At 33.9% G+C, this 14,105-nt stretch overlaps 1 protein-coding gene and 1 non-coding gene across 2 annotated transcripts; one reads left to right on the forward strand and one right to left on the reverse strand.

Annotated features, from left to right (window-relative positions):
- Positions 1 to 3,212: 3,212 nt before the first annotated feature.
- LOC129286520 (uncharacterized) lies at positions 3,213 to 8,987 on the reverse strand. The gene is made up of 3 exons (XM_054922474.1): positions 8,777 to 8,987; positions 4,425 to 8,632; positions 3,213 to 3,920 (listed from the first exon to the last, which is right to left on the reverse strand). Exons 1-3 carry the CDS (start codon positions 8,985 to 8,987, stop codon positions 3,303 to 3,305), a joined length of 5,037 nt encoding a protein of 1,678 aa, XP_054778449.1. The 3' UTR covers positions 3,213 to 3,302.
- On the forward strand, positions 8,305 to 8,409 carry LOC129287362 (small nucleolar RNA R71). Its single transcript, XR_008587682.1, has one exon. It is a non-coding gene; the product is annotated as a small nucleolar RNA R71 (small nucleolar RNA).
- Positions 8,988 to 14,105: the final 5,118 nt, after the last annotated feature.

A 14,105-nucleotide genomic window follows, 5' to 3' on the forward strand; every position in this document is an offset into this window, starting at 1 on the left:
GCTCAATTAGTGCCTATTGCCATAGATAACCATGCTAAAGTAATGAAAACTAAGGTAATATCGCATATATATCAAAGTATGAAGAAATATAATCTTTTTAAAGTCATTCCACACAAATACACACTAGCATGATCATCTAATCACCGAACCTCTAATGCTCCTCGACATGAAACTATAAGCTTTTCTAAATCAATCACTTGTTGACCTGAGTACACTTTTAGTGGTAGAAACACCTGGCCAAATGTAATCTAACCTACCTATGGACTATGGTTTCCATCTTTACACACTTGTGATAGAGGCGTCGTTGACTCTTAACCACATCTTATCGGGCCTAGGGAGTTACTAGACTGTCCAGATGTTTCATGATAACAGTCCCATAATATGATGTATCGGATTACTCTTGATAACAGTCCATATAATGCTGCACCAGATGTCCTATGGTGTCAGCCCAATCATATGAAATTTTTACTCACACTTCTTCACATGCATATATCCTCATATATCTTGGGTGAACTCCCACCCCTTATGATCATGTTCTTTCACAATTTGCACTATTTATATACATTTTCACAACATATATACTTCTATATCATATATATATATATATATATCCATTAGAATCAATAACTTTTCAAATTCATTTCACCATCTAAAATTTATGCTAAAACAATTTCAACAACAATCATGCATGAAAATCATAAATTCATAATTTATCATTTAGTATTCACTTCTATACAGTTATTGACACTACTGTCGAATAGCACCAAAATTAATAAAAACTAGATTTTGCAGTAAAGTGCAACCTAGGTCGTCTCCCTAAGAGTCAATAGAGTAACTATTTAAATTATAATTATGAAAAGGTAAATAATGGGGGGGTTTTTTATGATGAAATTAAAAACTAAATTATAAATAAATAAATAGAGGAAATTCAATTAAGAAAATTACCGACAACAAGCAGCGCAATCAATCACAACCCAATCACCTAAATTTAACCTTCCTCGTCTACAAAATAAATTAATTTTATTCAACTTTATTATTCTGGTTTCATTATAATATTTCTCAAATTATCATTCAAGAATTAAACAAGAAGTTAAGTTATAGATTAATTGAAATCTCCTTTAACCCACAACCTAACAATTGTTTTATAGCCACACCAAAAACAAAGCATGGATAATCACCCAAGCCAAGCCAAATTACTCTTACAATGCTATATCAATCGATTATAGCAATTAAAACCTCAGATAAAATTTATAACTCAAAAATTATGCAATAAAGCTACTCTAATCAGTAATAGTAATTAAAGCATAAAATTTAGAGGTAGAGAGAAGAAGAGAAAATTGGAATAAAGCTAAAATAAAATCTTTCCTGAATATTAAAGACTCTGATTAAAATTTAGGATCATGGTTTGTGATTGATCACACCAAAAAAAAATTAGCTCTCCATAGAATTAAAAATCAAACAACATGAAATGAAAAATTGAGAAGCCATCACCCAAGAAATTGGAAGAAGGAAAGACGAATGGCGATCGCTGCTCTGTTTCCCTTCTTTCGTTTTTTTTTTCCAGATCGTGCTTCCTCTCCGTCCCCCATCTATTCATATATATATATATATATATGAAAAGTGGACCCTAATTAAAAATTACACTAAATAATCCAAAATAAATTCAAATAAAATTTTAAAGATTTGATTCTTGATTTGATCTCCAAGCATGCCCATATTCTTCTTATCCAAAATATTCTTCATCAATATCTTTCAAATTGAATCTAGAAAATCTGCACAAATAAAATAAAATTAAATAGCACCTGTGCAAAAATATTAAAGATATTATTTATATTTTAAAATCAAAGATTTAGTTAGTTAAAATTCCAAAACTGAATATTAGCTAATAAAATCAAATAATATCTAATTAAACTCAATTAGCCTTAAATAAATAATTAAAAGTCTAAATTAAAAGAATAAAAATATATAAAATTATCATTTATCAATTCCCCCACACTTAGACTTTTGCACTCCTGGGCAAAACTTAAATCTCAAATTTCAAGAAAAGAACTGTGGAAGCAACAAAGAATAAGAAATAATTATAGCTCTTCAACATTTTAACACTTTAATCAATATCTCTTATATTGAGAATAACAAGTATCATGGCAATTTCATTTGGTAAGAATAAATTAAGCAATAGCCCCTCACAAAGGTCAAGTGTTTAACTCTCAACTCTCAAATGTATATAGGTAAGTGTTTCACTCAAGTTCCCCTATTAAAACCTCACTACCATAGGCTTGTTTATCATCTAGGTCTCCACTATTTATGTCATATGCAATGTAAGAATCAATAGGACTTTAGTTTAGGTTGTAATGGGGCTTAGGTAAAGGTATGATATAGGAAAATGAAGGTTAATAAACTTTAGGATAATGAAAAGTATATTTGAAACGAAATATATAGAATGAAAGAAACAAAATAAATTGATTTGGGTTTATTTTTCTCTCTTTATTTTGTTTTCCTTTCCTTTGCTTCATGCACCTTTTTTTTTTTTTGTGTTATGACTTTTATGCTCTTTCTTTTCTTTTCTTTTCTTTTCTTCCTTTCTTTCTTTGCTTTTTTTTTTTTTTCTCGTTTTTTTTTCAAAATAACCCAAATCTCTCTTCAAGCATATTCTTTCATTCCAACAAATATTATAATACACTTTTCATCACCTAAAGTGGGGTGAGAAGAATGAAAGGAAAATATTTTTATAGGTTATGTTTTCAATTGGCTAAAATTTTAAAGAAAAGGTTTAGGCTCAAAGGGGCTAACAAGGGATAAATTACATGGGATGGCTATTTGGCTAAGTAGGCTAAAAGAATGCCTAAATCATCTTCATGCAAAGCATATGCAATTATAGTCTCAACTAAGAATCAAGACAAGTTCTAGAGTGGGAGTAGTGATAGCAGAATACACACAAAAAGAGAATAATATTAGGCTCAAATCTTTACAAGCTAAAGGCTATCACATTAATTCATTGAAACCAAACTCATGCCACTTAACTTAAATTCTAAACATAAGATCAATTACTTATCATGCTCAAATGCATTCAAACTAAAATTGTCTTAAATTTGCAACTTCGCACAAATTATTTTTTTTTTTTTTTTATTTTGAAAACAAGAACACAAAAATAAAAAAAAATGAAAACAAGAAAAAAAATTAGAAACAGCAAAAAACCTCCCCCCACACTTAAAATCTACAATGTCCTCAATGTAGAACATAGTTCGAAAGATGTATAGGAAAATGTAAATTAAAAGTGAAGAGAAATGATACAACCTGATCGATTAAGTATTATCTTGGAGGGAAGACTCCTCCACAATGTGTGTCTCAAATCCATCATAAAAATGCTTTAACCGATGCCCGTTAACTTTAAACTTTGCTCCAGTAGATTCTGCCATAATCTCTACTCCACCATAAGAAAACACTTTAGTAACTATAAAAGGACCTTCCCATCTAGAACGAAGTTTTCCTGGCATAAGTTTCAATCTGGCATTATAGAGTAACACTTTTTGTCCCACCTTGAACTCTTTTCTAACTATCAGCTTATCATGTATTAACTTGGTCTTTTCCTTGTAGATTCTTGAATTTTCATATGCTTCCAAGCGAAATTCTTCAAGCTCTTGCAATTGATATTTTCTTTGGGCTCCTGCTTTAGTTAAATCCATATTGCACTGCTTTACTGCCCAATAAGCTTTATGCTCAATCTCCACAGGTAAGTGACAAGCTTTCCCAAAAACAAGCCGATAAGGAGACATTCCGATTGGAGTCTTGTAGGCAGTTCTGTATGCCCACAATGCATCATCAAGTCTCTTACTCCAGTCTTTCCTATTAGGTTGCACTGTTTTTTCAAGAATCTGCTTTATCTCTCGATTCGAGACTTCAGCTTGCCCATTAGTTTGGGGGTGATAAGGGGTAGCCATCTTATGCACGACCCCATACTTACCCAATAAACTCTGCATGCTCCGATTACGAAAATGGGTGCCTTGGTCACTGATAATGGCCTTTGGAATACCAAACCTGCAAAAGATATGTGATCTAACAAAATCTACAACAGCAATAGAGTCATCAGTTCTGGTGGCTTTAGCTTCCACCCACTTAGAAACATAATCCACAGCTAGTAAAATGTAAGCAAATCCAAATGAAACAGGAAAAGGTCCCATGAAATCAATACCCCATACATCAAATATTTCACAGAAAAGTAAAGGTTGTTGAGGCATCTCATTTCTACGGGAGATATTTCCTGTATGCTGACATCTAGCACAATGTTTACAAAATGTATATGCATCACGAAATAGAGTAGGCCAGTACAATCCAGAATCAAGAACCTTTCTAGCAGTGCGTTGTGGACCAAAGTGTCCTCCACAAGCAAGTGTGTGACAAAAATGCAATATGGATTCAAACTCAATGTCAGGAATACATCTCCTAATAATCTGGTCACTACATATGCGCCAAAGGTATGGATCATCCCATATGTAATATCTAGCTTCCCTCTTGAACTTATCTAATTGATGTTTCTTTAAATGCACAGGCAATGCAGAGGCAGCTAAGTAATTAACTAAGTCAGCATACCAAGGAGTAACATCATGCATAGCATATAAGCATTCATCAGGAAAATTATCATCAATAGGAATAGAAGGAACCATAGGAGATTCAATGCGACTCAAATGGTCTGCGACAAAATTCTCAGCTCCACTCTTATCCTTTATCTCTAAGTTAAACTCCTGTAGCAAGAGCATCCATCTGACTAATCGTGGCTTTGCATTTGGCTTCCTTAAGAGATACTTTAATGCTGCATGATCAGAAAACACAACAACTTTTGCATTCAAAAGATATGATCTAAACTTATCTAATGCAAAAACAATAGCTAAAAGCTCCTTTTCAGTGGTAGTATAATTGGCTTGGGCTGCATCTAAAGTTCTGGAAGCATAAGCTATGACATGTGATTTCTTATCAACTTTTTGTGAAAGTACTGCGCCAAGAGCATAATTAGAAGCATCACATAATAATTCAAAAGGTAAATCCCAATTTGGCGGTTGAATGATTGGTGGAGTGGTCAATCTCTTCTTTAACTCATCAAATGCTTGCTCACAAGCTTTATCAAATTTGAAATCCACATCTTTCTGCAGCAATCTTGAGAGTGGTAAGGCTATCTTGCTAAAATCCTGTATAAACCTCCTGTAAAATCCTGCATGTCCAAGGAAAGAACGGACCTCTCTAACACTAGTAGGATAAGGTAAAGAAGTAATCACATCTACCTTAGCCTTATCAACTTCTATCCCCCTCTCAGAAACAACATGACCCAATACAATACCTTGTCTAACCATGAAATGACACTTTTCAAAGTTTAATACAAGATTTTTCTCAATACATCGCTCAAGTACTTTATCTAAATTTACTAGACACTCATCAAATGAATCTCCATATACAGTAAAATCATCCATAAAAACCTCTATGCAATAGTCTAGCAAATCTGCAAAAATACTCATCATGCATCTCTGGAATGTGGCTGGGGCATTGCATAATCCAAATGGCATCCTCCTATAAGCAAATGTGCCAAATGGACATGTGAATGTTGTCTTCTCTTGGTCCTCTGGAGCTATGCAAATCTGAAAATAACCTGAAAAACCATCTAGAAAACAGTAGTGAGATTTGCCTGCTAATTTCTCTAGCATTTGATCAATAAAAGGTAAAGGGAAGTGATCCTTCCTGGTTGCATCATTTAGCTTCCTGTAGTCGATGCACATCCTCCAGCTATTTTGCACTCTCATAGGAATCAACTCGTTCTTTTCATTCTTTACAACTGTGATCCCGCTCTTCTTTGGCACTACCTGTACTGGACTCACCCACTGGCTATCAGAAATAGGGTAAATGATACCTGCAGAAAGAAGTTTTGTTACCTCCTTTTTGACCACATCAATGATAAGTGGGTTAAGCCTCCTTTGAGGTTGCCTACATGGCTTTGCACCGTCTTCCATTAAGATCCTATGCATGCATATATCTGGACTGATGCCTGGAATGTCAGCTAGTGTCCATCCTATAGCTTTCTTGTGCTTTCTCAGTACCTCTAACAATTTTACCTCTTGGCAAGGATCAGAATCCTTTGCTATAATAATCGGTAATTTCTTACCTTCATCTAAGAATGCATATTTCAAATGTTCTGGTAGATCTTTCAATTCAAGTATAGGTGGCTGCTGAATAGAGGGAACTAGCTTATCGATAGTTAGCTCATCAACTCCACAAACCTGCATTCCATCAAAAGAAGCAGCAGTATCTTGTTCTAGAATACTAGAATTATCATTATTAATAGAATTACATGACATAGAGTTGATAGCAAAGTCTATAGTTCTTTCAGAGTCAGAAGCAATCATATCAGAGTCACTAGAAGTTTCAATGCCAATATCATGCATGGATTTGAATAACTCAACAATATCATCAGAACCAGAACAGTCAGAAGAATCTTCATAAATAATAGAGTCAGAACAATGTGTATTGCTATCTAAATCAACAATCTCAAGAGAACTAGAAACCATCTCATTGTAAAGCTCATCATATGTATCATCAATTAACATATCAAGCATGCTCACATTAATAACAGAATGATCCTCTATAGGATGTTTCATAGCCTCTAAAAGATTAAATTGAACAACACGTCCTGCAAATTCCATGGAAAGAGTACTATCTTTAACATTAATGATAGTATTAGCTGTCTTAAGAAATGGCCTACCCAAAATCAGTGGTGGTGGCCCATGACTATCATTTTTACCCATATCCAAAATATAAAAATCAGCAGGAAAGACTAAATCTTTTACCTTAACTAGAATGTCTTCAAGCATACCACTAGGATAGGCAAGTCTCCTGTCTGCTAATTGGACAATAATCCCGGCTGGCTTCATCTCACAACCCTGCAAAGAAGAAAATAGAGACTTGGGCATAACATTTATCGCTGCACCAAGATCAATCAAAGCGTTAGAAAATTTTAAATTTCCTATAGTACAGGGTATAGTGAAACTCCCTGGATCTTTGCATTTTAAGGGCATAGGGGGTTGGCACTGCATTCCTTCATGAAATAAAGCTGATACACTTCTTCCTAGATTGACCTTCTCGTTAGCTTTGAATCTTCTCTTGTTCGTGCATAGGTCTTTCAAGAACTTTGCATATTTAGGAATTTGCTTTACTGCCTCCAAAAGGGGAATATTGACTTCAACCTTCTTGAAAACATCAAGCACTTCTTTCTCCAATTCAGCTTCCTTTAACTTCTTGCTTTGAGTCTCCCTATTTGGAAATGGAAGGATCTTCCTTGGTTCCTTTTCTTCATTAGCCTCCTCAAGTGTGACTTGTGTTGCTGCAGCCGACTTATTCTTGATAGATGTTGTGGAGGGCTCTGGAAGCTCCTTTCCACTTCTAAGAGTGATAGCACTAACATTACTACAATTAGGATTTACAACTGTTTGAGAAGGCAACTTTCCAGAACCTTGACTCTTCAATTCATTAACGGAGGTGGACAACTGCCCAATTTGATTCTCCAATTTTTGGATTACTGTCTCAGTGCGTTGTTGAAATTGAATGTTATTAGTTGCCATTTGCTTCATTAACTCTTCTAGACTTGGTCCATCATTTTTAGACCCTGAAATAGGAGTAGATTGCCTCATTGGTTGCATAGGCTGTGAATTTTGACCTGTAGCATTATATTGTTGTTGTTGGCTTCCTCCATATCTGAAATTAGGGTGATCTCTCCACCCTGGATTATAAGTGTTAGAGAAAGGATCATATTTTTGGCCCTGTTGCATAGATCTAGTTGGAAAAATCCCAGCACAATTCTCAACTCTATCATCCAACTGTGGGCATTGATCAGTAGTGTGTGTGGCTAAAAAACAGATGCCACATAGAGGCCCAACTAAGGCAGAAGATGTGGTAGCTTGCTGAGGATTATAAAATTGAGGTTGTGCACACGTCTGTGAGGGATACGCCTGTGGAAAAGTTGGCACTGCTGGTGAATTCATTAATTTTTGTTGTGTTAAGGCAATGTGCCGAACCATGCTAGAGAGCTCCTCCATCTTGTTCTCAAATTTAGGATCATATTGTGGTGTTGGAATCTCATTCACCCCCTTAACTGCTTGGTTAGCTCGTGTCCCAAATTGTTGAGAATTTTGTGCCATCTTAGAAATGAGATTCATGGCATCAGTTGGAGTAAGTTCTACCAAAGCACCACCAGCTGCGGCATCAACAAACCACCTATCTGTTGGTAAGAGACCTTCATAAAAATGTTGAACCAGCTGCTGATCAGGTATTTGATGGTGAGGGCAGCTGGCACATAATTTCTTAAATCTCTCCCAATATTCATGAAATGTCTCCCCAGTCATCTGACGAATCCCACAAATATCCTTTTTAATTGCAGCTGTGCGAGAGGCAGGGAAGAATTTTTCTAAGAATAACTGTGTCATTTGATCCCAAGATGTAATGGCACCTGGTTGCAAGTAATACAACCAATCTTTTGCCACTCCATCCAATGAAAAAGGAAAAGCCCTCAATTTGATTTGCTCTTCTGAAACTCCTTGAGGCTTCATGGTGGAGCACACAATATGAAATTCCTTCAAGTGCCTATTCGGGTCCTCTCCTGTAAGACCATGAAATTTAGGTAGCAAATGTACTAAACCAGATTTCAATTCAAAACTAGCATTTGCATCTAAATTAGGATATTGAATGCATAAATTTTGATAGTGTGCATTAGGAGCAGCCAATTCTTTAATTGTTCTATTACCATTATTATTTTCAGCCATATTTTCCAACTTAACTGTAGAGTCTAAGTCAGATTTAGAATCACTAATAATGCTATCAATCAATTCAGACAAAATTTCAGAGATCACACTATCCCTAATTTTACGGTGCTTTTGATTTTTACGGTTAGTACGACAAGTTCTCTCAATCTCAGAGTTCAAATCAATTAATTTATCTTGTAAAGATCTTGTCATGCACTAATAAACTGGAAAAACAATGAAAAACACCTAAAACAAGTAAAGACAAAAAATAATAATAAATCTTGAAAAAAATAAAAAATACTAGAGAAAAAAAATAAAAAAAATAAAAATAATGAGAAAGAAAAAAAAACTAATAACCAAACTCAAAAAGTTAACACCTTTGACTCCCCGGCAACGGCGCCAAAATTTTGACACTACTGTCGAATAGCACCAAAATTAATAAAAACTAGATTTTGCAGTAAAGTGCAACCTAGGTCGTCTCCCTAAGAGTCAATAGAGTAACTATTTAAATTATGATTATGAAAAGGTAAATAATGGGGGGGTTTTTTATGATGAAATTAAAAACTAAATTATAAATAAATAAATAGAGGAAATTCAATTAAGAAAATTACCGACAACAAGCAGCGCAATCAATCACAACCCAATCACCTAAATTTAACCTTCCTCGTCTACAAAATAAATTAATTTTATTCAACTTTATTATTCTGGTTTCATTATAATATTTCTCAAATTATCATTCAAGAATTAAACAAGAAGTTAAGTTATAGATTAATTGAAATCTCCTTTAACCCACAACCTAACAATTGTTTTATAGCCACACCAAAAACAAAGCATGGATAATCACCCAAGCCAAGCCAAATTACTCTTACAATGCTATATCAATCGATTATAGCAATTAAAACCTCAGATAAAATTTATAACTCAAAAATTATGCAATAAAGCTACTCTAATCAGTAATAGTAATTAAAGCATAAAATTTAGAGGTAGAGAGAAGAAGAGAAAATTGGAATAAAGCTAAAATAAAATCTTTCCTGAATATTAAAGACTCTGATTAAAATTTAGGATCATGGTTTGTGATTGATCACACCAAAAAAAAAATTGGCTCTCCATAGAATTAAAAATCAAACAACATGAAATGAAAAATTGAGAAGCCATCACCCAAGAAATTGGAAGAAGGAAAGACGAATGCGATCGCTGCTCTGTTTCCCTTCTTTCGTTTTTTTTTCCAGATCGTGCTTCCTCTCCGTCCCCCATCTATTCATATATATACATATATATGAAAAGTGGACCCTAATTAAAAATTACACTAAATAATCCAAAATAAATTCAAATAAAATTTTAAAGATTTGATTCTTGATTTGATCTCCAAGCATGCCCATATTCTTCTTATCCAAAATATTCTTCATCAATATCTTTCAAATTGAATCTAGAAAATCTGCACAAATAAAATAAAATTAAATAGCACCTGTGCAAAAATATTAAAGATATTATTTATATTTTAAAATCAAAGATTTAGTTAGTTAAAATTCCAAAACTGAATATTAGCTAATAAAATCAAATAATATCTAATTAAACTCAATTAGCCTTAAATAAATAATTAAAAGTCTAAATTAAAAGAATAAAAATATATAAAATTATCATTTATCAGTTATAATAGTTAATAAACATAATAAACTACATGATTACCTTAACCCTTCTATTTGATAGAAAGGGTTATCCATTTACTAAACAACCCCATTCAAGCTCCTTTCTCATAATTTGTGCATTACACACTAGAATCTACACAAAATTAGCATTTAGAGTCAATTCCTCTATTGATCAAAAGTTTCAATTATCACATTTAGACACTTATCGCTATCATCTACCCAATTTACTCTTGATTACACGTATTACCATTGATTTTTTTTCATTTCAAGTTTTAACATTTTCTAGCAATTTTCTCTCACTACTCTATCTTTAGATTGGGGCAAATCTTGCCTAGAGCTTCAAAGCTTTATCGTTTTAACTCCAACCAGTCGTAAAGCACTAGTTTAGTTCTGAAGAACCTTTATATTACTATAGGGTAAGAAATCAACTCCTTAAAACTCTCAAATTCATTTTTTCACTAGTTAAAACTAAGAAAAAATAGGATAGATTCGGAGGTTAAGACAATACGTGACTTACCCAATAAGTAACAAGTCAAAAACACTATCCTTGCTCCTAATTTTGCTTGCCCTAGCAAACCTTTTGCTTTTCTCCATGCGAAACCTCTCTTCCCATGTTTCTCCCTTCTGTTTCATGAGTTGGACATGTCCCTATTAATTTGATTTCTACTCTATGCACCGCGGCACATCTATCTCCCCCAGTGTTTGATTTGAGATTCTACTCTTTTGCTCATATCTATTTATATAACATCCCAATGGATCAATATAACACTTCACCACTCAGAACCCTAATCCTACATTAAATCACTAATTTTTTCACTAATCAATCATTAATACAGGATTAAAAATTTGGGATGTTACAATAAGTGCACTCTCAAAGAGATGGCTAGTTAGTTCTATGAAACCCTTTACACTCATGATGACTTTGTGATAGCCATGATCTTCTTGCCAAATTTCTTGTTTGGAATCTCAAGCTCTTGTTGACTTATATAGGGACATATCTATGGTGGAAATCAAGAATGCTACCTTCTTAATAGGTGCCTTCAAAGCACTAAGCTTTAATTATCTCCAAGAACATGTCTTTCAAAACTAATGGGAGTAAATTAGGGATAAAATGTGATCTAATTTGAGATGCTCTCCAAAATCCAAGTTTCATTTCTTCTTTTAAATAGGCTGACATAGTTCTTCTTCTTAATGTTGACCACTTATTCCCTTTACAGGAGATGCGTCTTATTTCTTTTTGGCAATGTCTATTTCAAAATTCTTACAAATATTCTCACTAATAGACTATGACCTGATATGAATGTTCTCATCAAACCTCAATGAAGTTTCATTGCAAAGAGACAAAATAGTGACAACATTATCTTAGCTCAATGAGCCCACACACAATGAGAGGTGAAAAAGGTTCAAAGGGATACTTTGCCATTAAAGTGGATTTGGAAAAGGCTTTTGATAGGTTGGATTGGCATTTTATTAAGAATATCTTGTAGAATGTGGGTTTAAACCAACATTTCATTAGCATTATTATCTCATGTATATTGATTTTCTCTATGAAGGTTATATGGAATGGAGAGGAATCTAAGCGATTCCAACCATCTAGAGGCACATGATAAGGTGAATCTTTAAGTCCTTATATCTTTATTCTTTACATGGAAAGGCTCGGACAACTTATTGAACACGAATGTGTTAAAAAAAGATGGAAGCCTCTCAAACTTAGTATGAGAGGACCTACTTTATTATATCTTTTCTTTATTAATGATCTTATTTTTGCTCAAGCTTCTTTAGCATAGGTTCAAGTTATCAAGAAAGTTTTCTCAACTTTATGCATTGCTTTAAGTCATAGGGTCAACCTAGATAAAATAAAAATGTACTGCTCTCCTAATGTTTACTTTCAAGGAGTCAGGAAACTTAGCCAAGCTATGGGAGTGAGTTCTACTATGAACTTAGCAAATACCTTAGTGTGCCTTTAGTCTATTCTAGAGCTACTAAGGGTAAATTTTCTTAAGTAGTGAGTAAAGTCCAAAAGCAACTCATTGGATGAAAATATAGATGTCTTAGTTTTAGTTCTCATCTCATTTTAATTAAAGCTTTTATTATTGCCATACCCAATTATGTTGTGTAATTTATGATTATCCTTGCAAAAGTGGTCAATGAAATTGAGAAATACTACATGAAGTTTATATAGAATGAGCATGATGGTAAAAGGAAACTTCATCTTATTTCTTGGCCTCTCATATAGAAGAACAAGGAGTGTGGTGGGCTTGGTATCAAGGATCATAAGGTACAAAACTGTGCTTTCATGATGAAGCTTTGTTGGTAAATCCTCATTAAACTTAATACCTATTAGGTCAAATGCCTCTACATGAAATATAAATGTGGTGAAGATGACATGCCTAAGATTGAGTTGAAAAGCTTGAACTCCCTTGTTTGGCATAGTATAGTTTCAGTTCAAAATCATTCTACAAAGGTGTTGGAAAAAGAATTAAAAGTGGTAAAAAACACTATGTTTTGGCGGGATCAATAGTCTCAATTAGAGGAACCTCTTATACATTATATTGAACATAATATAGACCTTATAAATCCTATTTCCAAGGTATCTAACTTCACTCTCCTATTAGGTGGTTGGAATGTTGAGGAATTGAGACAATTTTTACCCTGACAAGTTATCAACTTGCTCATCTAACATAATCCCCCTTCTGGTGATAAGATTGATGTCTTCTAGTGGTGCAATGCTCACGATGGGAATTACTCAGTCAAGGATGGGTGCAACTTCTTGCAAAATCTTTTTAGAGATACTCCTAGACCCTTTTGGGGGAAACTACAAAAATGACCCCTACTTGAGTGGATCAAATCATTCTTGAATGGGTTATTTTTGAGTACTACTTGTCCTTTCATGTGTATAAGTGAAGGAAACTCACTTGTATCCTTAGAGATTGTTTTAAAGCTAAAAATCTTTAGCTTACTATTATCAAATATGACCATTTGTATAGTTTTTTCTTTGGAAATTTGTAGGTATGGCTTGATTGGAACTCAAGACATGAAGTAAGCAACATTAAAGTGTCCCAATAGCCGTAGTGAAAAACCTTTAGGTATATTTGCTAGATCATATGGAAAGATTGATGCAAAGGAGAAATTAAATGATCTAGTAGTAATATTAAGAGGCTTAATCAATCCTATCTGTTAAAACTCTTGGAGGATGCTACAATTGGCTGCTCTAACTCTAAGCTTTTCAAAGTGACAACAAGGGAAGAGACAAGATAAACACCACCCCTAGAGGTCTATTTAAGACTAGATGTTGATGCCTCAATAGACACTCAACAATACACTTCATGTGCAGGTGTACTTTAGGACATTACAGGTTATTGGATCTTGGGGTTCCTAAAATGGTTAGGTTTCATGCTAAGCACCATGGTTGAACTGCATGGAGTACTTACAAGGCTCTAAATTTGTAAGATATCTAGATTATCTGAAGTATTCATCTTCAAGATTTATTGGAATCACTAAACTTGATCTCACAAGAAAATGGGAGTCCCACCCCTTTAATGATGATTTGTATGAAATTCATTGCCTCTTAATTCTATATTGGATTGTGGCCATTCATCACTACCTTCAAGAATCATTTTCTTGTGTGGACAAGCTAGCCAAGAATGCTCAATGCAAGGAGGAGGGCTTCAAATTTCTCGAGGAC

Source organism: Prosopis cineraria, unplaced genomic scaffold (genome assembly GCF_029017545.1).
Source record: "Prosopis cineraria cultivar Desert tree isolate PC_DT_omini unplaced genomic scaffold, ASM2901754v1 PC11, whole genome shotgun sequence".
Classification (NCBI taxonomy): Eukaryota; Viridiplantae; Streptophyta; class Magnoliopsida; order Fabales; family Fabaceae; genus Prosopis; species Prosopis cineraria.